Consider the following 22,447-nt stretch of genomic DNA (forward strand, 5'->3'; position numbering starts at 1 on the left):
TTGATTACAATCTCGATTTATTTGACTTCTTATATATTGTTTTGGTCATTTTGTTTTTGTTATATTAAAAAGAATCGAATCTTAGACATATTCAAATATTAAGTTATTATTCTACACATCCTCACTACTTGAACTAATCCCAACATATTTTCTGTAACTCCAAATTTCTAAAATAATGATGTCTTACAAAAAAATTTGTAATTTTTACAATAAAATATTGTTATTTTCTAAGTTAATATATATAAATATAAAATAATCCACATGTCCACATGTCCACTTTCAAGTTTTCATTGTTGCATTAACCCACCTAATATTCATTATGTGAAAAATTTTCATCACGAGCTTTGTTTATGATAAAAAAAAAAAAAAAAAAAGTTAATGTCATAGGCTTATAATGCCAAGTTTTTTAGGGATTAATATAATTTTATTCTTCAGACTATTATAATTGTATCAGTTTGCTTCCCAGATTTTTAATTTGAAAAATTAAATACTCTGACTTTTTCAATTTTGTCAATTAAGGTTCTTCCGTCAATTTACACATTTTCCATTCAAATCTTTGAGGGCAAAATGGTCCCTTCTATTTAGATCTTACCATTTTTTCCTCATGCATCATTTTTCTCTCTTTCATTTTCTGCTAAATTTTGGTTGATCATCCCTCTATAAATGGAGTTTTGGATAAAAAATGTGTAGACGGAATAATCTCAATTGACAAAATTGTAAAAGTCATAGTCCTTAATTTTTCTAAATTAAAAGTCTTGAGAGCAAATTGATACATATATAATAGTCTAGAGAACAAAATGACATTAATCTAAGTTTTCTATGAGAACGCTCCTTGTCTCGCCCGTTGGGCCGTTAGTGAGAACAATTTATGGTTGTTACTAAACAGTAACAATCCTATTTTGTATTTTCTAAGATTTTTTCTTTCCTAAACTTAAGTGTACTACTTCTTGTAGTTGTGTATTAGTATTTTACAAGCAAAATGTAAAAAATAATCATGTAAATGTGGATTGTCAGTGATGGACAATAACAATCAACAATCATAGGTTGTCACTAATGAATAACCGTTAAGTTTCGGTGTTGAACGTTAAAACCCTTGTAATCAAAACTTAAAAGTTAGCTGACTTACCAAGTTACCATTGATTCTCCCTGTGGGCTGATTTTTAAATCAGCTTATTCTTTGTTTTTGGCTTATTTATAAAACTCAAAACACATTTTGTTTTTTGTCATTTTTGGGCTGAAAACTCAAAGGCCTTTCTCACCTTTGAAAAAAGAAGACAAAATACAATAGAATTATAGACATAAGGCACAAGATTGAAAAGGTAAAGGAAATAGATAACGGAAAATAAAATAAAACAGAGATAGGCAACCCAATTTGAGTGAGAAATAGTGTAGTGTAGACGTAGTAGGGGGGAGCTGAATTGTAATATGCATGTTTGGCGATGGAAGCAAAGCTGCTGCTGCCGAATCCCCCACTTTCACCAACCACCCCTCTTCTCAATCCCAATCCCAATTCCATTCCATTCCCTCGTACTCTCCAACCCCACCGTCCCATTCCCAATATTCTCTGACAACAACCACAAACCCCAAACCCAGAAACCCACTAAATCCCATTTCCATTCCCGCGCCTAAAATGCAACACGACCCAGAATCGACCTTATTCATCACCGGCGGATTGTTCCTGGAACACACTATTCCGAATTCCCTGCTCAATTCCGTGTCGTTTAAAAAGAACTCTTCTACTGTCGTTTCGGGGTCGGGTTCGTCGTACGGGTGTCGACTGCGAGTGGCGGCTGCGGCTGGGGGTGGTGGGTTGTTCTTGTCGGTGAGCTTGAGAAGCGATGGAGGAGTTGTTCGGGAGTCCAAAGGGTGCTTGGTGCAGAACGGAGATGAGGGTTCGGAGGAGGCGGTGGTTCAAGAAAGGAAGAGAGAGAAAGTTGTTGGTGGGGTAAGGAGAGGAAGGGCCATGAACACCACCAAGCATTTGTGGGCTGGTGCTATAGCCGCCATGGTTTCAAGGTCTGTTTTTGCTTTCATATCTTTCATATTTCTCACTCAACTTTGTTGGGTAATTATTTATTTTGTCAAATAGTTCAAAGAATCGCATTTTTTTTCTTCGAGGAATTGGTTTTATGTTTGATTTGGAATCTGCGTTTAGTGATTATAATGTTAGACTTAGGAATTGCTCTTTGGTTGCCACCATTTAGCATTTGAAATGTGGCTGATTGAATGTTGTTGCATCAGAACTTTTGTTGCGCCACTTGAGAGACTAAAGCTGGAATATATAGTTCGCGGTGAGCAGAAGAAGCTACCTGAGCTTGTTAAGACAATTGCGGCTTCCCAGGGCTTGAGGGGCTTTTGGAAGGGGAACCTAGTCAATATTCTTCGCACAGCTCCATTTAAAGCAATCAATTTCTATGCTTATGATACTTACAGAAAACAGTTGCTCAGTTTTTCCGGGAATAAGGAGACTACAAATTTTGAGAGGTTCGTTGCTGGCGCCGCAGCTGGAATCACTGCCACCATACTCTGCTTACCTCTTGATACGGTACGTGACAATTTAGGATTTTTCCGTTTGATCAGTTACTGGCTGCACTTGGGTTTATTCTTCCAGGTAGAAATAGAAGTTCAAGCAACTGTTCAATAATCTGCACATTTGAAAAATGTGGTGACACAGCTAAATGATATTGTTTCCTTCTTTTCCCGTCCATATGCATGTAATGGGAGTGTTCGATGATGGTATGCCTTTTGGCAGAGATATAGATTATAAGGTCGTCTGAAATAACTTTTGAACTAGGAAAATGTTGGTCTTTTCCTCTTTTTGGATTTCTCAAAGCACGTGCTACATACCTGCACGAATATGAGATGCATCTTTTCATTTTTTGAGAAGAAAAAGATACATTTTTGCATATGCAAACAATTCATGTTGTGTCCTACAAATTACATATAACGTTGTATTATAGCAATATATTGAATATCACCAGACCTTGATAAATTCTTCTATATAGCGTATATTCAGGTTTGAGTATTAAATTGGACATAATGGAACTTGAAGAGTATTTGATATGTTAAAAAACCTTAAAAGAAAAAAACACGTCAAAAGTCCATGATTCAGATGCTCTGCTGACGGTTGTATTGTACACCCACTATACACAACTTATGCCACTGTGATTTTTTTGTGGTTATGTATTATTTGTTTGGAATTTTGGTTATGGTGTTGCATAGAAAGAGTGACTTGCATATTGAAAACAGAGTCCTCCTTTTGTTGCTTATCAATACTAAATTAGGTGCTGTATGTTTCAGATTCGGACTAAGATGGTTGCTCCTGGTGGGGAAGCCTTGGGTGGCGTGATTGGTGCTTTTCGCCACATGATTCAAACTGAAGGGTTCTTTTCCCTTTATAAGGGCTTAGTACCCTCCATTGCAAGCATGGCACCCTCAGGTGCAGTTTTCTATGGTGTCTATGATATATTAAAATCAGCTTATCTGCGTTCACCGGATGGAAGGAAAAGAATTCAAAAGATGAACCAACAGGGGCAGGGCTTGAATGCGTTCGACCAACTGGAGTTGGGACCAGTTAGGACATTACTTTATGGAGCTATTTCTGGTGCTTGTGCAGAAGCTGCCACATATCCGTTTGAAGTTGTAAGGAGACAGCTTCAATTGCAAGTCCAGGCAACTAAAATGAGTGCCCTGGCGACTTGTATTAAAATAGTTGAACAAGGAGGTGTCCCAGCTCTCTATGCAGGACTTATTCCCAGCTTATTACAGGCATGTTATTACAAGGATCTCAATTTACTTTAGCTACTTTTGTAATGTTTTATGGTAGTTAACACAGCCAATCACATGCTTTGGGAATCATAAACATGATCATAGGTTCTGCATATAAATGGGAGGAAGTCTGGTTGATTGGCTGTATTCTTTTTTGAAATTTCTTGGGTTGGCTTTGAAATTTTGCAAAGATATTTGGATTAGTAGGTTAGAAGTTTTGCATATACCTTTCCCTGGGTATAATTAGCATCGTCATATTGTCCTATACTCCTATGGAACATGTGAATGTTACTAGCTGCTTGAAAGTATGTACAACATGGCATTCTTTTAATTAAGGCAACTTGGAAATAGAAAAGTTGGGGCATATTGTAACTTCACTTCGCCCTTATAGTTGTTCTTTCTTCTCATGGAGCAAATGCTCCTACTAATTGGGAGTATCAACTCTACTCTTTTTCCTTCTATCATTTCTCTGCTGTTGCTATATTATATTATTACATTTGGTAGTTTGATTAGGATGGTATGTGGCCCTTAAACTGAGTTTTTCTTTTCCCAAGATTTCATGTGCTTCTATATGTTCTTTTTTCTTATTGTTGGTGTTTTGCATACTCAGGTACTTCCTTCAGCTGCAATAAGTTACTTTGTCTATGAGTTCATGAAGATTGTTCTCAAGGTAGAATGAAGAAATATAATGGAACCTCTGGAGGAATATGATTGAAGGTTTTACAGTGACTCAGAGAGGAGTACCAGCTATAAATTCAGAATGGTAGGGTTACCGTGACTTTAGCAGTCACCATCCAAAAATACTCTTGTATTGCGAAAGGAAGGATATATGCCATAACCTTCTATCAATTCATACTCTACACTCATTTGCAAAACTAACCCATTGTTCACTGCCAAATTTTGACTTTCATTCTCGAGAAGCTTATTTTGGTCAGGAAATAGCAATACTTGGTCCTACTTTAAACATGTTTTCTATCACATTCTCACATTGGGAACCACGGTTGGGGTGAGCATGCTTTAATGAAGCAAATTCATACAGATCCCATCTGCTTTTGGCCTTGCAGTATGTGCCTACAGAATTGAGGTGGTCTGCTGTTTGCTTTTGGCTTTGGATCAGCAATTAGGTTGTCATTCCTTTTCTTGTAGGGCTTTACTTTATGAAATCTTTTTTTTTTTTTTTTAAAGGTACTATGAAAACATCCTAGTGTACTGTAGTTGGCACTGAGGAATTGCAAAGGAAATAGTGGCTTCTGCTAGCACAGAGTTATTGGTGCATAAAAGTAGCTCTGAGCTATAGAAAGTTTATTGCTGGTGTAATTTGTTTATGGACCTGTGATTTTTTTATAACAGTTTACCAGAGATGTAAGATTCATTCACTCTTTTGTCATGGACACTAATTATATATATATATATATATATTTCACTGCCCCTTTCTCCATTTTAGGTCAATTGCCTCCCCTAAAAATAAGTAAATGAATGAATACGTCATTGGCCAAATGTTTGAGCAATGACCTGAATGCCTGGTTTATTTATTTATGTTTTGGCTTTTGGAAATTCATGGAGCTTGTTTCTTAAAATTCATTTGTTGCTTAATAGTATATACAATGAGTTTTTGTTTTATAGCTTCAAACAGTCTGTTGGAAGATATTAATGTAAAGCTACCAAACCTAACAGCCATTGAAAGACTTAAATATGATAAGATGGAGAAGGCACTATCAGCATTTAAAGTTAGCAAAACACGTTTTTGAGAAATTTTTATACAATGGTAACATTTGGTAACATGACATGTTATATAATGTTACTGCCACACATAATGATTTTTTTAACTGGGGTGAAAGGGAAGAACAAACGGAGAATTTTTTCACTTCCAAATTTTTGTGTCTAAATTTGTTCGAAGGTAAATCTTATTTTTGGTATAAGAAAGGTAAAATGAAAATTAAAAACAAAAGAAAATAGAACTTAGAGGCATTTATGAATACTGACTGTCTCTGACTGATTTTATCTGATACATATTATGGGACGACTTAAAATGACCAAGAATGGGGTACACAAAATTAATTCTGGATCTCCCAACAAGAAAAGAAACGCATCCCAAATCCACGTCATCATTTCAACTAACCCAAAAACTGTCGCACACGTGTGAGTCCCTCTCTCGCCCTTTCGATTATCGCAAAGCTTGAGCTTGAGCTTCCCCCAACCCAAAAGAAGTTTTAAGCAAAATGGAAACAATGGCGTGCACTCACACCTCCTGAGCTGCAATTGCTCTCTAAAAGATTCAAAACCCCTCTTTAAATCTTCGTCTTCACACTCAAAACTTCCCATTCCAGCGAAATCCTTATCCAATTCGCCGCCATGCCACCGGACGGCGACCTCTGCACGTGCTTCGCCACCGAGAATGGCGGCGGCGACGGCGATCACGACGAATTCAACGATCTGAATTGTAAGCATTGTAGGCAATCCGATCCTTCTTCGCGCGAGTACGACTCGGTGCCGTTGAAGGACTTAGAGAAGCTACGGAGGGTTGTCATTGCTTCGATTAAGGGCTTCGCAATCGGAGCCGGTCTCAAAGGCGGTCTCGCAGTTTTCTCTATCCTTGCTAGATTGAGACGAAGAAAGCTCTTGGCCTCTCTCAGGTGAAAAGCTCACTCTGTTTGAATTTTCGATAATTCAAATTCATTAATGTATTTATTTATGGTAATTTAAGTAATTATTATTATTTATTATTATTCAGGTCGGAGGGTGTGATTACAAATAGTGAAGCCATTGTTACGGCTTTGAAGGAGACCTTGAGATACGGTCTATTTCTTGGAACTTTTGCTGGCACATTTGTTTCAGTGGATGAGATTATAGGGTCTTTGGCAGGTCACCGTAGGCATGTTCCTTGTTCTTCCATGGTTCAATTTCTCATTGTCTGTTTGGATTGAATTGCTGTTTGCTCTGATAATCTGATTTTATTGATGTGCTTGGTTTCGTTGTTACTCTAGTTCAGGACAGCCAAGTGGAGGGCTTTGTTGGCAGGGGCTATAGCAGGGCCGTCTATGCTTCTTACGGGGCTGAACACGCAGCATACGAGCTTGGCCATATACATTCTTATGCGTGCAGCCGTGTTAGCTTCCCGGTGTGGGATTAAAAGCAAACGGTTTGGTCGAATCTGTAAACCTCTCACTTGGAAGCATGGTGACATTCTCCTTATGTGTCTTTCCTCTTCGCAAATTCTGTACGTACCCTTTATTGTGAAATGCTCTTTTTTAGTACAAAATGTTGGTAACCATGGCCTTCAATATTTTGATGTGTGTATGTGTGTTCATTTTTCTGACTTTAAATTTCATGTTTTAAGTTAGTCTTATGTGCCTGACCAAAAAAAAATAAGTCAGTCTTATGTGCAATAAGGGAGATGCACTGCCAAGTATAGTTGTATCCGGAAGTAATGAAATTTTTGTGAACTTTTGATCTGTTTAAGAGTTCATCTTTGATAGTCAAAACAGATTTCACTACTAAGTCACAATATTTGATGTAAACACTAAAAAACTGTTTGTTTTCTTAGAAACATGAAGTTACAACTTTTACAACCATAGTTATGATCCTCAGGTGACTCCTAACCAAATCTACCTAAAAGTTGATGGATGGATGTTGTAGCTGAACCAATGATATTTTGTCAACATCTTTTCAGAGTTTTATAGATTATCAAATTTGTTGTCATTACCATAAATTGTTTAAGGGCTTTTGATATCCTTTTCTTTTCCTAGACTATACTTTGACTAAATAGGAGGAAAAACTTCATTTTTCAGGTCTGCTTACATATTAAAGCAGGAGAGTTTACCTCCATCATATAAATCCTTTCTCAAAAAACATGGTGGAAAGGATATGGTAATCTTGCAAGGCATAAAAGAGATTGCAAGTGGCATGCCTTTTACTGATTTGGGAGCAATAGAAAAATATTACAAATCCATTGGAACAAATATTAAACTAGATCCAGCCATGAAAGTTCCCTGCTCGGTATGCATTCTTTAATTATCATACTACTTTTTCCTACCATGTGATAACAATTTGCATTTGTTTGTACATAGAAATGCAATGTGTCTTCCCTTCCCTTTAAAGTTCCTTGAAGGACAGACAACATGAATTAGGCAATAAAGTGAAAAGCTTTGCTTTGCAATGCTAAAAAGTGACTAAATCATTTTTGAAATCTAATATTTTCTCTAATTCACTGTATGGGTACATAATTCCTACGTCCTTTGTTGTTCATGCTATTTTCTCAAATTTAGTACTGCATTTGAAGCTATTTGTGGGTTCACACAAAATAATTATAACATCACGATCAATAGTATTTCTTTATATCTGATCTATAAGTTGTTTGATTTAGAAATTTAAGTGTCCTCAGCCAAAATACAAAAAAAGAAACAAAGAAAAAGTATCAACTCCTCAAACAGGGTTGTCTCTGAGTTTGTAAATGTATTTCTTCTTGTTCATTATGTAAGAATATAATGAACCATAAGTTTTCAGGTCATCTATCATAATTGCGACTGAAATATGCAGGATTTCTGCATTCCCCTTCATCTTGGTGTTTGAACATTGAAAACTTACTTTTACCTAAAAAATTTACTGTTTGGTTTCTATTTTTAATACATTACATGAAACACGTTGTCATAAAAATTTTATGTAGAACCAAGGTTGTCAATCTTGTGCACGACAGCATACTGGATTTGCCCCTTGGAATATGTACCACAGTACTGGTACTGGAGGTATGCCATCCCCGAAGTAAACCATTTTGGCATACAATTTCAGTTTTGTTGGTGTAAATAATAAGTACTTTTCAAAAGTAATATAAATTGTAGAAACTAATTATACAAGATAAATTAAGTTGTTTCCAACTTCAGATTAGAATATATTGAAATAACATTGTGATAAAAAAAAAAGTGGTATACCATAAAGATGTTAGCCATAAATTTTAAGAGCTCCACAGGAAAATTTACTGGAATATGAGAGAAGCTTTGGAAGACTAAAGTAAAAAAACTTGCTAATTTTCCTAAAGCGCCCTTCTTAATAAAGGAAAATTACAATATAATCCTTCTTATAAGGTAATGGATGAAATCATATGTTTTCCCCGGTACACTGGAACTTCATTAACCTTTGTTCTCAACAGAACAAAACAAACCCCATAAGGGCACCGGATTCCTCTGAAAACATTACATACCGGCCACTAGGCCCACTACCTGACAGTATGGTACAAAATTGACAACCTTACTTAGTACAATATATTGCTATAAAGTTCGTCATTCTTTTCAAAATTAATTAAACTTTGTTAATCTCAATGTTATTTTTGAAGTCTTAAGCTTTCAAAATTCATGCAGATAGTACATGGAGATCAGTCATGTAGTGGACACATTCTTTCATTCCTAATTCAAGCGTATAAGAGAGCATTACCGGTTTATCTTCCAGTATATCTGATTCCTGCTCTTATAGTCCATCGTCAAGGCCTCTTGAAAAGGTGAGTTTTATGGTTTCCTTTCTTGAACATATATTTTCCTGCATTGATGCATTATGAAGACTTGGTCAAGTGATATCATCTTCTAGTTGAAAATTAAGTTGAACTGAGGAGAGGTGTTGAGAGTTTTATACATGGTTTTAGGTGTCACCATAATTCATTTTGTCAGGTAATCTTAAATACCTTTAAGCTGACCATACATTACTAATTTAGGAACATTCTTATTGTTAAATATCAATATATGTTACTGGATGGTCTCTTGTTTTAGCACATATTTTATGGGAATGAAGAACCCCCAACTTCTTGTTTCGTGTTTCTTCCCTGATATCTTGTTAGAGGCTGACTGCATATTAACTGAGTACAGGGAGTTGTATCACTGTCATCTACTCTTTTTTATCATATTAATTTGATGCATATCTATAGTCTTGTCATTTTGTGAGCTTCTATTGAAATATAAAAATGGGATATATGTGAATTACTATAATCTTGGTCTTTGCCTATGATTGCTGCTTAACATATTTTCATTTCACTGATTGTAGCCATCATACTATACTACTAAAGGGTCTTCTTGGTACAGCGAGATCAAGCTTGTTCCTATCCGTATATTGCACATCTGCCTGGTTAGCAGCTATTTTCTTTTATCTCGCATTCTGATAGTAACATTTGCCTGTACTTTGCTACTAGGAAAATAGTTCACTTTATCCCGTAACCTTGGATAAGAACATGGCAAGTGTCCAGATTAGATGATCAAAACTTAGCTCTTTAGGTATACCTTTTTGAAAACAGATAATATTTTATTCCATCCTCTTAGAAAATTTATTCTGAGGCACATTAAGAATTTTAAGGTATCAACTTCTGCTTATTAACAAATTTGCATCAAAAGGGAAAACAAAAAACAGACTTGTTCACAGAATCAGGCTCTACAGTTCCATTTGCTTTATGTCCAACATGTGGTTCATACTTCATACAAACAAAAAATACATTATTCACGTCTAATGCTTTACATTTGTATATTCAGAGCTGAATGAAACTGATGGGTTTAGGGTTTAGGGTTTTACCTTATAATTACTTCTTATCACTTGTAATTTTGCAGAGAAATGATCTCTTATGATTTATAAAGCCTTATCTTATTGTACTTCAGGACATGGACATGCTTGCTTTTTAGGATTTTCAAGAGATGCAATATTCCAATGGTGGCAATGGGAACGGTATGAACTTTCTTCAACTCTAATTTGGTAGCAAGATGTATTTTGTATCTTTGTTTAAGAAGTCTCAATTGTGTTGTTGGGCAGTTCCCGACTGGCGTGGCCTTGGCCATTGAGAAGAAAAGTAGGCGAACTGAGATATCACTCTACTGTTTTGCTCGGGCCATCGAGAGCTTTTTCACCTGCATGGCTGATACTGGATACTTGCCACAGTCAAAGAAATTGAAGAGAGCTGATGTGGTGATCTTCAGCTTATCAACGGCCATCATAATGCATTGCTATGCCGAGGAGAGAGAAGTCTTCAGATCCAAATACTTGAATGTTCTTGACTGGGTTTTTGGCATCCCACCTCCTCCCTGTGAAACCCCCCGCTGCAAAAATAGTTAGGAAGAAGTGTCTGGGGATTTTTGGTTAATAAGAGATTTTAGAAGTTTTCTCATGTGCTTCCTCTAAACTGAACGGATTTGTACCATATTTCTCACACCTTACTAATGTCGAAAGGGTTAAATTTATACTCTGTGGATGAGGAATACTCATTCACACAAAATTGATATTAGAGCAATAGATTGGCCAATTTTGACATTCTTCCTCATAGTTTTTTCAGTCTGATAATCTGCTGTCTTAATGCTGCATGATTCTTCAATTACTATATTGAATAATCAACAAATGCTTCGAGTTCAAGATGAGGCCAACATTTATGAGATTGTTACAGCCCTGCTATCATCTTAGACTTTGACACACCATGGCAAAAGGGTCAACAAAAGAGTATATAGATGAAACTAACAAACCAAAACATTCCCAATTGAGAAATTGTAAGACTGCAGAGCAAAACCCTAATTTTCAGTTAAGTACATGATAAGCAGTGCCAGTCCAGTACTCCAGTCCATGACTCGATTCAGACCTCATCTTCATGAAGTAGCATATTTGGTATTCCCTTAGTAACCGGAAACCGGCGACCAGTCTCCGGGCAAACAAGCGCACCCTCCTCAAGATGAAGCTCCAAAAGAGCATGATGGAACTTGCGCAGGAAATCTTCAGAATCAAGCTTGGAAGACTCGACCTCCTCGGGGAGCTCGACGTAGCCCATGGTACGAGAGGCATTGACCAGGGCCTTCCACTCAATCTTAGGGAACATGTTCCTGAGGAAGTCGGCATTGAAGTCCACCTCCTTCTCCACCACCTTCACTATTTCAATGCGCAGAGGGAAGCCGTTGGTCACGCCTTTGATGTTCGAGGACAGCATGTTGTGTGTTAGCAGCCTCATCCCTCTTTATCTCTAGCCTACAAGCAGTGGCAGGCAGCAGAGTGTGCTGTTTCACTTTTTCTTGAATCCCTGAGGTCACAAGTTAAGATAACAACTACATTTAGAAATGTACGTAGTATTTATGTGTCAGTGTACTGTAAATATTTACTAAACTCAGACACACAATGTTAATTAACCGGTCCAACTATATAAACCCAAAAACATTAGCTAAATTCACCTAAGAAAACATATCCAAAATAAATAAAAAAGAAAGATAAAACAAAATCTTTCTCTCTTCTTCAATTCTCACCACCATATAGAACAAATTCAAAACAACAAAATGCTTTAAATTGATGAAACACTTCCATAGCTAATATTGTCACGAATACAATTACACACACACACACTAATATAAGAAAGTAAATGACGACAAAAGACCCAATAGAAAATACATGTCTGCTTGTGTGGGTTGCAAATAAGTGTTCAAACTATCGGCCGACATTCCGAAATGTCGCTTTTTGGAGTCGCCGATACCGATAGGAGGGGTGAAGCAAAATCTTCACCCGTATCCCCAATATTTGGCCGATATCGGCGATATTTTTGATTAATATCGGAAATTCCCGATATTGGACCGATATTCACCGAAATTCAAGGGAAGAAAAATTGAAAATAAGGGGGAAGAATAAGAAATTAAGCCAAATTAGCCCTAATTTTCCATACCCATGTACTAATTAAGAACCCTAATCAATGAATTAACATCAGAATATCAAAACCCATTCAACCCCAAACTAAAACTTTCAATAAACTGCACCAATTTTTGAGAGTTGCGGCACCCAAACTTTCAGCAGAACATTCAATCAGCAGCTGTGAGCTTTGTGAAGGTGACTCTCCTCTTTCTATGTCTCTGTCTCGCTCTCTCTGTTTCACTCTCTCTGTCTCACACTCTCTCAGTCTCTCTCTCTATCGCTGCTCTCTCTGTTTCACTTTCTCTGTAACACTCTCTCTGTCTCACACTCTCTCTATCGCACGTTGGTCTGTGCTCAAGCTTTGTAAAGATGCTAGGTTTCGGCTATCTCATTGATTAATGAGTTTTGGGCTTTTAATCTATCTTATTGATTAATGAGTGTTGGGCTTATAATAGGTTTTTAATTAGTGGGGTTGGGCTCAAACTTTTACCACCAATTTTGGGTTTAAAATAATATTTAAAAGTTTGGGCTCTAAATTTATTAAATTTTTTTTTTTTTTGTCTATTGATTTTAACTACTAAACTTTAATAACTTTTTGGTTTAAGTACCAAAATTAAATACCATTTTAGATTAGATACTAGTCAAACCTTAATGAAATTAAAAAGCTTTCAACAGTTCTATATTTACTTACTATGCCATTGTAAAAAATACAAATCTACCATTCCCTCATCAGCAACATGAATGACCTCTGGCCAACCTCTGGCCAAGCTCTACTCATTACACAAAAAATTAAATTAACATTTAACATAGAGGGGATTTGAACCCCTCTCATTCAAGAGGAATGAAATATCTCTCACCATTACAGTAAGTTAACTACTATGCAAAAGTATTACTTTAACTTAATTTATACTATACTATTGTATATTTTTTTAAAAAAATAATTAATCCAATTAGTCACAACTAATCTAAAGTTGTGACTGTCTTAAGATTTAATTTTTAATGATTTAAGATGTGACTATCTCACAACTAAATCTAAAGTATGACTGATTTAGTTGTGATCGAATGATATTCATAACTAAAAAATCCATAAACTCTAATATGAAAACTAAAAACAATGCACCTAAAGCACCCCTAAAATTCATATAACAACCAATTAACAAAATTTGAAGTTGTGAATGATATTCATAAAAAAATAAGTTTAACATAAAACACCTACATGTTTAATTAACATAAAAGCTAACATAAAAAGGAAATTTGCATTAAACATATACCCTCTTAAGGAAGAAATTAAACATGTGACTATTAAACATAAATAATTTGAAATTCATCTCTATCTTTGCTTCCATTTAGAAGATATCATCTTAAATCTAAGTTGTGACTGACTTTAAGGTAGAAAGACAGCCTATTCTTAAAGACAACTTCAGTCTAATTTTTTTTATGTACCCTTCAAATAGATGGAGGAACTAGAGCCGAGCGCTGGAAGAAGTGCTCAATTGTTATAAAAAAGTCACTGCCAAGTGCTTGGTACCATTAACCAGCATCATAACCCAACCATATATCCCTAAATTAAACAAAAACAAAATCATTAAAAGGACTACTATAATAAGAGAGAGTTTTTTTAAGAAATCATTTGGCTTCCAATTCACACACAAGGATTCAAATAGAAAAAATAAAAAATCAAATGGATTAATATAGACCACCTAAAAATAATAAAAAATTAACTGTGACTGTCACAATTTAGTTGTGACTGTTTGGTAGTCAATAATCATGAATAAAAGCTGTGACTGAGCTCCACACAAAAATCTAAAACTCTAATGCAGAAACCACAAAAATGGAACAGTCACAAACATAAAGAGAAATAAAAATCAAATAAAATACAAAACAAGAATTAAAAAGCAAAAATATAGCCAAGCCTAAACTCCAACATTAAACAATATACAAAACTTGAAACAGAAACACACAAATTACTCAAAGAGAACAAAATCCAAAGATCAAACTCAAAGAAAATTAATAAAAGAAATTCATAAGCAACATAAATCAAAACAAATTCAAATCGCAGTATATGAACAAAAAATTTAGATCAAACTCAAGATCAAGATTACCAAACCAACACCAATTCCCCAATCTGACGATCTCCTCCACACCAACACCAAAACCACAATCACCAGCGCAATCAAAGTCGTCTCGATTACCACTGCTGTGTTCGTCACCGAGCCGCTGAATGAAACCCAACGCCAACTCCAGCATCTGCACCAAATCTGTCTCTCTCTCTTAGCTCTGTGAAGTGAATAGCATGGTGCAGAGCTACGGAGCTATGTAGCTCTCTCTGTCTCTCTTTGGAATTTGATAGCGAGGTTGGTGAATGAGATTGAGAAATGATACGACCCAATTTAAAAGAGTTGGCAATTTCGTCAAAACCATTTTAACAAACTTGAACTTTCATCAGACGTGGGCCAAAGGGTAAATCTGTCAATAATAAGGCCCAAAAGAACAGGCTGTTAGTTTGTGACCTATTCTAAAAATTAACTCTATTAATTAGTAGCCCAACCTAAAAATTATATAGTCTTACTGGTTTTCTAAAAAAGTATTGGGATTAAGTATTTAACCCAAATTTTTTTTTTTTAGTTTTTTATTAGTAAATTATTGCAATTTTACATTCTAATTTAATAGGGATAACATTCTAATAATAATTAAAAAAATTATAACATTATTTTAGAATAAAAAATGCTCTAAAGCTAACTGGTTAGCTAATTAATACAAAGCTAACCACACTTTTAAGCCCACCCAAAGGCGGAACCATAAATTTTGCGAAGGGGGGGCTAGCTAATATTACCTTAAAGCTTAATGACTATGTTTTGCCTCTAGGTACAATTATAGTATTAATCTCGTTTAAGTGAGAATGTCCTTACTTTAAGAAAAATAAGAACATCTTTTCTAGGTACCACTCGGCAGTGCAGTACTATAATCGGAACCGTTCATGTTTAAGGTCTCTCCTCAAGGGAATCCCTATAAAAAAATTAGTCAAATAATAATTTTTTGGTCATCTAAATTGTGCAGACAAATATAGTTTGTTGGATAAATTTGAAATGATGTTGATTGTAATTAACTGGCTAAATAATTTTCGATCTAGCTGATTTTTTGCAAGGGTGACATTTGAATAATGTTCTAAAATATGAACAATGTCGATCATTGAATTGTAGGTCCAAAGAAGATGTTCTTACTTTTCTTAAAGTAATGACATCTTTACTTGAAAATTTTATAATTATCGTAATAATGAACATCTAAGTAAAATCTTATAACAGAATGGCTAGTATGAGGAATTAATTATGAGAGATTGTTTTATAAGAGTCCTTAAATAAATCAAATGACACATATTTAACGTTATCTATATTCATTTTATTACCCAATAACCTATTTTAAATTACTAATCATTAAAAAAAATAATCATGCAAACCATATGATTATTTTTTATTTATGTTGCAGCCCAATAGTATATATATAGCCTACCTAACTAAGAGTTAGCTCAACCTATTACGATGAGCTACCTGGGCTACAACCCATGTAGCCCTAACCTAGTTCTGCCCCTGGCCTCACCATATTATGAAATCTCATAATCCAAACTATTTAATTTTTAGGCCACACATCAAAGATTATTTTTGTAAAAATATTCAAAATCGGAAGTTATTTAGCCATTTAATTATAATAACAATAAATTATATATTTTTATAAAAAATAAAGTTCGTCTATTTATTTGATCACAGTTAAATGACTAAACAATTTTTGATTTGATTGCTAATTTGTAATGATAATTTATGAAGTGGGGCTTTAAAAATAGATAGTTCGTATTATAAGATTAGTCATATGGTGGGCCCAAATGGATATTAGTTTCGTATTAACTTGTTAATTACTTAACTTTAAAGCACTCCTAATTCGAAAAGTCCATTTCTTTCTCTGATAACGTCTTCTTGGCCTTCACCACCATCTCCACCATCTCCACCATATAAAACTCCACTATCTCCTCTGCCTCCCAGATCCATCATTTGAAAGTGTGGAACTTTTTTTTTTTTTTTTTGACATTTTGAATGTGTGGAGCTATAAAGCTCTCTTCACCCTATTTGATTTATGCTTCTCTTTAATTAGGCCTATGTTTGGTTTTGACCTTCATCCCCGTTATAATCATTAATTAATTAAGCTAGAGTTGATTTTCTACAAAGTCCTAGGCTTGTAGCTAACATGTAATATGAGGGAGTAGGTAGAATTTTCCTATAAGTATTAATTAAGAGTTATCTACACTTACACCCTCTGAGATTTATCGTTTTTTCACATACATCTCTTGAGCTTTCAAAAATTACATATATATTTCCTGAGATTTCAAAACTATTACACATAACCTTAAGGATAAACAAAAAATAAACAAAAAATAAGATATTTGTATTGAGGTTGGACCTTACACCTTAAGTAATCTTATTAGGCCATTACACTCCTTTAGCATGCCTTTTTGCATACCTTTTCATCATTTTTTGTCGGCATTTTTACCCAAATACCACTTGGACTATAAGGGGTATGCTCTCATACCATCCAAACTTTTTTTCTTGTCAATTTACCACCTGAAGTATCAATATGTGCCAATGTGGCACCTGTCATCCATTTCTGTCAATTTTTCTATTAACTTGAAGGATAATATTGTCAATTTATATTATAAAATATCTGAAAAACAAAACTAAAATCCAAATACACTTAAAAAATAAAATAAAATAAAAAACAAACCCAGCCAACCCACCCTCACCCCCGACGATGTCAGCCTCCCTTCCTCTCCTTTCTTTTCTTTTCTTAATTATACTTAAGGGCAAATTAGGAAGTTTGAGAAAAAAATTAATAATTTAACAGAAAAATTTACTGTAGGTGCCACATTGGCACATATTGATACTTCAGGTGGTAAATTAGCAAGAAAAAAAGTTTTGGTGGTACGGAAGCACACCCCCTATAGTCCAAGTGGTATTTGAGTAAAAAAAACATTTTTTGTCTCATTGTAGGGGGTTATGTGCAATAGTTTTCAAACCTCATAGGGGTTATATGTAATTTTTAAAATCTCAGAGAATGTATGTGAAAAGACGATAAACTTCAGAGGGTGTAAGTATAAATAACTCTATTAATTAATAACTGAAATGAATGATAATGAAATAAGAAACAAACATGTAAAAGCAAATAGATCAATAAAGAAAATAGGAACAAAATGATTAACTGCATGCTAGGAGATTAATGAGTTGTCCCTCTCAAATGCACATTCTATATAGTAAAAGAAAAAGGCTATAAGGAATAGGAAAAAGAAAATGCATAATAAAAGTTGTTATGAACTATATCAATTGATGGGTTGGAATGTGAGTTGTAAGATGTAAACAATTGAATCAATTGATTGGTGACTACTTAGTACTGACAACAAAATATAACTTGGAGAAGACAATTAGTTGGGCAGTTGTTGTTGTGCCTATAATTACTGTTCGGTTGTGCCTGTACTGACTACCTCTTCCTTTCTCCACCATTTTTTATTTTTTTTCAATCATACATTCATACCTGCAATTCATTCCCCCAGTTGTCACTAAAAAAGTTAAGAATTGAGACTGTGGGGTTGCAAGAAAGGTTTTTATATTTTGCTTACAGAATTTTTTTTTCTATTCTGGGAATGTTGTCAATATATATTAGTATAAAAAACTACCGTATTGCACAAGCCATTCTTTTGGGTCCACTTTACAAAGTGGTTTTATACTTTTATGATCTAGACTATTCAGGTTATGGTTTTTCTTTAAAGATTATTAATTGAGATAAAAAATCAGTCAAACAAAAAATTAATAAGTTTTACAGCAATAATCAAGTAAATAAATGAACGCAACAATTTCGATAAAAATAGTAAATAATTACAATATTAATCAAATTATTAATTGATGTTCGATTTTGCAGTTTTTGTATGGATGATATTTGAGAACATGAAATGAAACTATATTGGAATTTGGAATTGAAACAAAAAAGTGATTTATGCAGTATTAAGTTGTGTAGCAGTGTGTGTTTGAATTTTTTCTAGATAAGTATTAATTTGGGTTGAATATATCTGAGTTAATCTCTTAATTTCAGTATCTGAAGTAAATGCACCATGCTAGAAACCAAAAGGATAGGGGAGCTATTTCTCAACATCAACAAATATTGGATATATAGACCCAAAGTAATATTACAAAAAAGCAAAATTCATAATAACTTACATACAAAGAAACTAGAAAGTACCCCAATACCATTAAATCTTCACTAGCTTGATACGGACATCCACCACTTGTACAGACCAAACCCATAAACTGTGGCATAAACAGCCAATCTCATAGGATACATTCTAAATCTGCAAAGAGGGACAAGTTTCTCAAAAGCATTATACAACTACTAAAACAAACCTCAGCAGCTTCTGTTTTTTAAACAAAAACAAAAACAAAAAAAAAAGGAGAAAATTCAAGGGAAGCATATTTCTTCCCACACCCGACCATTTTTAAGTGGCACGAATTATTACGTTATTATATACTAACACTATTGTAATTGTGTATCAAACATGCACAATAATAAAATTGAAGTGCATGAGAAAAATTCTTATCTAGAAAAAGATGAGCATGCATACAAGAACGGTAAATGTATGTATATATATGTACTATAATATATAGGGTCTTCATTGTATATTCATGACTTGATCACCATTGCCCATCAAAAACAATAATCACAATCTGTACGTTACAACAAAATGCATTATGAATTTACTCTGATTTATTGTTATTATCAAATACCAACACTCGTTGTCACTGTGAATCAATTATATGTTGTAATTGAATAATAGCAAGTCACTTAGATAGTAGACATGACTCCATATTGTACTTTAGTGCTTTATGTTAATTTATTAATTTTTTCATATGTTTATATGATAAAAAAGACAAAAACATTTGTGCAAATATAATTTTTGTGCGATTTACAAAATAGAACCGAAGTGAACCCAGATTTGAGCCCAATGGGCTGAGCAAGTTCTGGGCCTGGTGGGCTGAATGATTCCCACTAGTTAACACAGGATACAAGATGCATGAATCAAATGAATGATTTGTTATGCTAATCTCCCTAATCAGCAATCAATTAAAAATGATTAATTAAGAGACAAGTAAATGTAAAACCCACACGAAAAGAAATCATCAACAAACCAACCTTAATCCAGATCTTTGAGCAATTGCCGCGGAGGCTCGCTCCTCCGCCGTAACCGGAGTAGTCCACCGCGAGAAGTCCCGGTCAAAGTAACACCAGTCGGGCAAAAGCAGCCCGGCAATTCCCACCACACCAAACATGTACGTCACCATGGCTTTCTTGAAAGACTGCGTGCATAACCCAACAACCACTATAACTAGAGCTAGCCAGAGCAGCGAGGACCGGAAAACGACGTCGTTTGCCATGGGATTGAGTCGTGGGGGGGTGATGAAAACGACGTCGAAGAAGAATAGTATTAGTAGAATGGAGGGAATGATGAGCATGATTAGGCGGCGGTGACGGTGGTGGTGGCCATGAAAATGGTGAGGATTTTTGATTTTGTTGAGTGCTTGAGAATTAAGGGAGTGGGAAGAGTGGAAGTGGTTAGAAAATGCTTTCAATGCGAAGCCAACTGTTGTTATAAATGCATATTATGCTCCTACCACTCTCTTACTGGAAGAGAGGGGCATTATATGCTTTAAATTTTCAAATGCTGAGCTGGGTTTCTAACTTTCTGCATGGGGAACAGACGTAGTACCCATGCCCATTGTTAGGTGGGCCACTTTCAAGTCTAATGGGCCTCCCAGGTTCAGTTCAAGCCCATACATGCCTAAAGACTCCACTCAAACTCCTTGGATGTGACATGAAGGGATTTTGGTTGTGAAATCAAATCGGAGTTCCAATTTAGCATCAAATTTTTAATTTTTAATTTTCTTAATTTACTCCACAACCCACCTCCAAGTCTCCATCCCTAGCCCACCCCACTCTCAAGGCCCAGCGTAGTACCAACCTATAACGCTATAAGGCTCCCTTTTGTCTTTGCTTTTTATAGATATGTCACTTTAGTGTTTTTTCCTCAATTTGCTTTTGGTTACCCTTTAGACTTGTAAATGAATCGGATTAAAAAAGCTTAAGATGAATCTAATATGATCTTATAAGAAAAATAATCATATCCAATCTGATCTGATATTCTGAAGGATTATTAATAGCCAAATTCATACCAGATAATCCGAATCAAAATACTTTATTCATATTATATATTTTAATGTTTAAAAATTCAAAGTACCTTATACATATAATTTTAATAAATATAAACAAAGTTGTATATATTATATTAAACATGATCGGATAATTACTGGACCGGATCAATTAAAATCCATATTTGTTCTATTAACTTAGCAGGTTATCGAATTCAAATCGTAATCGGATTATCAGATTGAACTACCAAATTCAATTATCTTTCACCGAATCTCTCTTCGAGACAGTATCCATATCGTTACGTTTTTTATGCAGGTCAAAACTTACCGACAAGGGATTTTGCTATCTTTTGATTGTTATAGTAACATCCCGAGTGCAAATTTGCTCACCACCTCTAAAAGTGCTGAGCATCACCACTTTATTTATAGGTTGACATATGTCCTCTAAATTAACTCTAGTTAACAATTTTGAATTAATAAATTCTGATATAATAATGAGGTGAGAGAAAATCTATTTCTTCCAAAACTTACTTGCCTTTTCAATTCTTACGCTCTCTTTCTCCTTTATTTTGTTTTGAGTAAATATTTTCTTTTATTTCTTGTTTGACACCCTATGTCTTTTCAACTTTCATCTTCTTTAGGAAAAACAAGTTTGGTCGTCTACCTTGTTCCCTACTAGTTTATTTTAAATATTAATTAATTTGATTTTTTTTTTTGCTAAAATTTATTAATTTGATTAACTGATCAATAAATATGTGATCATAAATTTGATAGGCAAGTACAAGCACTCAACTAACAACTCAAGGATCATCTCGTAAGTTAAATTTTTCAAGCTCAATTTGATGCAGTGTTTGAAGAGAAGAGTTGTAAATGTCCTTTACACATGATTTCTGATATGTTAACTTTAGCATAGTTGTGTTGCATTGCAACAACAATGTTTTTGGGTTGGTAGTATTATGTGTTTTGTAAAATTATGATATATTGGGCTTCATGTAAGAAGCCTATGGAGGCCTCATGTAGTTTTTTCATTCAAAATTAAGAATTTAAAGCAAACTAAAATAATTTATTGTGTTATAATTTTGAATGAACAATTAGCTTAAAATAAATTCTAGAATAATAAGTATAAGGGTTAAATACAAAAAAGGTCCACAAACTTTACAGTGAATCTCAATTTGGTCAACTAACTATAAAAAGTGTCAATTTGGTCCACGAACTTTCCAAGTTATATCAAACCAGTACAAATGTTAATTTTCATCAAAAAATTAACGGAATTGGTCACATGAAAATGTGATGAACGGACTAAAATGTCTTTGAAAATGTGGTCACTTGTTGTGCACATGATCAGTTTTCATTAAATTTTTCAATGAAAGTTAACATTTGTACTGCTTTGGTACAACTTGAAAAGTTCGTGGACCAAATTGACACTTTTAATAGTTAGTGGACCAAATTGAGATTCACTGTAAATTTTGTGAACCATTTTTGTATTTAACCCTAAGTATAAAAATGAGGTTTTCAATTGTTACATGCTCAAAAGAGGTCTTCAATTGGAATAATGAGTATAAAAAGTTCTGGAAATTTCTGAAAATGTGTGATGAAAGATAGTGCAGGGTGAATAAATAAAAAAAGGGTGTAATAGGGTAATGTGATAAAAGAGTGCAGTGTAAAAAAAAAAAGGTGCATATAGGAATAAAAGAGAAGAACAAAAAAACAAGAAGCAAAATCAGGAAAATAAAATAAAGGGGAGAGAGAGCGTGAGAATTGAAAAAGACAAGTAAATTTTGGAATAAAGTGATTTTCTCTCATCTCATTATTATATCAGAATTATT

At 34.5% G+C, this 22,447-nt stretch overlaps 4 protein-coding genes across 5 annotated transcripts; 2 read left to right on the forward strand and 2 right to left on the reverse strand.

The window, feature by feature from the left end:
* Nucleotides 1-1,367: 1,367 nt before the first annotated feature.
* LOC147279468 (putative mitochondrial adenine nucleotide transporter BTL3) lies at nt 1,368-5,198 on the forward strand. Its single transcript, XM_086250930.1, has 4 exons — nt 1,368-2,016; nt 2,242-2,545; nt 3,301-3,768; nt 4,379-5,198. Exons 1-4 carry the CDS (start codon nt 1,430-1,432, stop codon nt 4,445-4,447), a joined length of 1,428 nt encoding a protein of 475 aa, XP_086107056.1. The 5' UTR covers nt 1,368-1,429; the 3' UTR covers nt 4,448-5,198.
* A 696-nt stretch (nt 5,199-5,894) lies between these two features.
* LOC147279469 (uncharacterized) lies at nt 5,895-11,040 on the forward strand. 2 transcript variants are annotated; one of them, XM_086251588.1, is made up of 8 exons: nt 5,895-6,401; nt 6,500-6,662; nt 6,753-6,985; nt 7,557-7,764; nt 9,120-9,256; nt 9,793-9,873; nt 10,395-10,461; nt 10,546-11,040. In XM_086251588.1, exons 1-8 carry the CDS (start codon nt 6,121-6,123, stop codon nt 10,843-10,845), a joined length of 1,470 nt encoding a protein of 489 aa, XP_086107714.1. In that variant the 5' UTR covers nt 5,895-6,120; the 3' UTR covers nt 10,846-11,040. The 2 variants fall into 2 exon arrangements, with proteins under 2 accessions (XP_086107714.1, XP_086107715.1); XM_086251589.1 differs by having other exon boundaries at nt 6,500-6,640; nt 6,758-6,985.
* Nucleotides 11,041-11,072: 32 nt separating this feature from the next.
* LOC147279470 (multifunctional methyltransferase subunit TRM112 homolog A-like) lies at nt 11,073-12,763 on the reverse strand. Its single transcript, XM_086251590.1, has 2 exons — nt 12,513-12,763; nt 11,073-11,791 (listed from the first exon to the last, which is right to left on the reverse strand). Exon 2 carries the CDS (start codon nt 11,720-11,722, stop codon nt 11,354-11,356), a length of 369 nt encoding a protein of 122 aa, XP_086107716.1. The 5' UTR covers nt 11,723-11,791; nt 12,513-12,763; the 3' UTR covers nt 11,073-11,353.
* A 5,807-nt stretch (nt 12,764-18,570) lies between these two features.
* On the reverse strand, nt 18,571-20,067 carry LOC147279471 (peptidase). Its single transcript, XM_086252434.1, has 2 exons — nt 19,609-20,067; nt 18,571-18,769 (listed from the first exon to the last, which is right to left on the reverse strand). Exons 1-2 carry the CDS (start codon nt 19,926-19,928, stop codon nt 18,682-18,684), a joined length of 408 nt encoding a protein of 135 aa, XP_086108560.1. The 5' UTR covers nt 19,929-20,067; the 3' UTR covers nt 18,571-18,681.
* Between the last annotated feature and the right edge of the window lie 2,380 nt (nt 20,068-22,447).

The sequence above is a fragment of the Dryas octopetala genome, chromosome 7 (assembly GCF_963921425.1).
Source record: "Dryas octopetala chromosome 7, drDryOcto1.1, whole genome shotgun sequence".
Lineage (NCBI taxonomy): Eukaryota > Viridiplantae > Streptophyta > Magnoliopsida > Rosales > Rosaceae > Dryas > Dryas octopetala.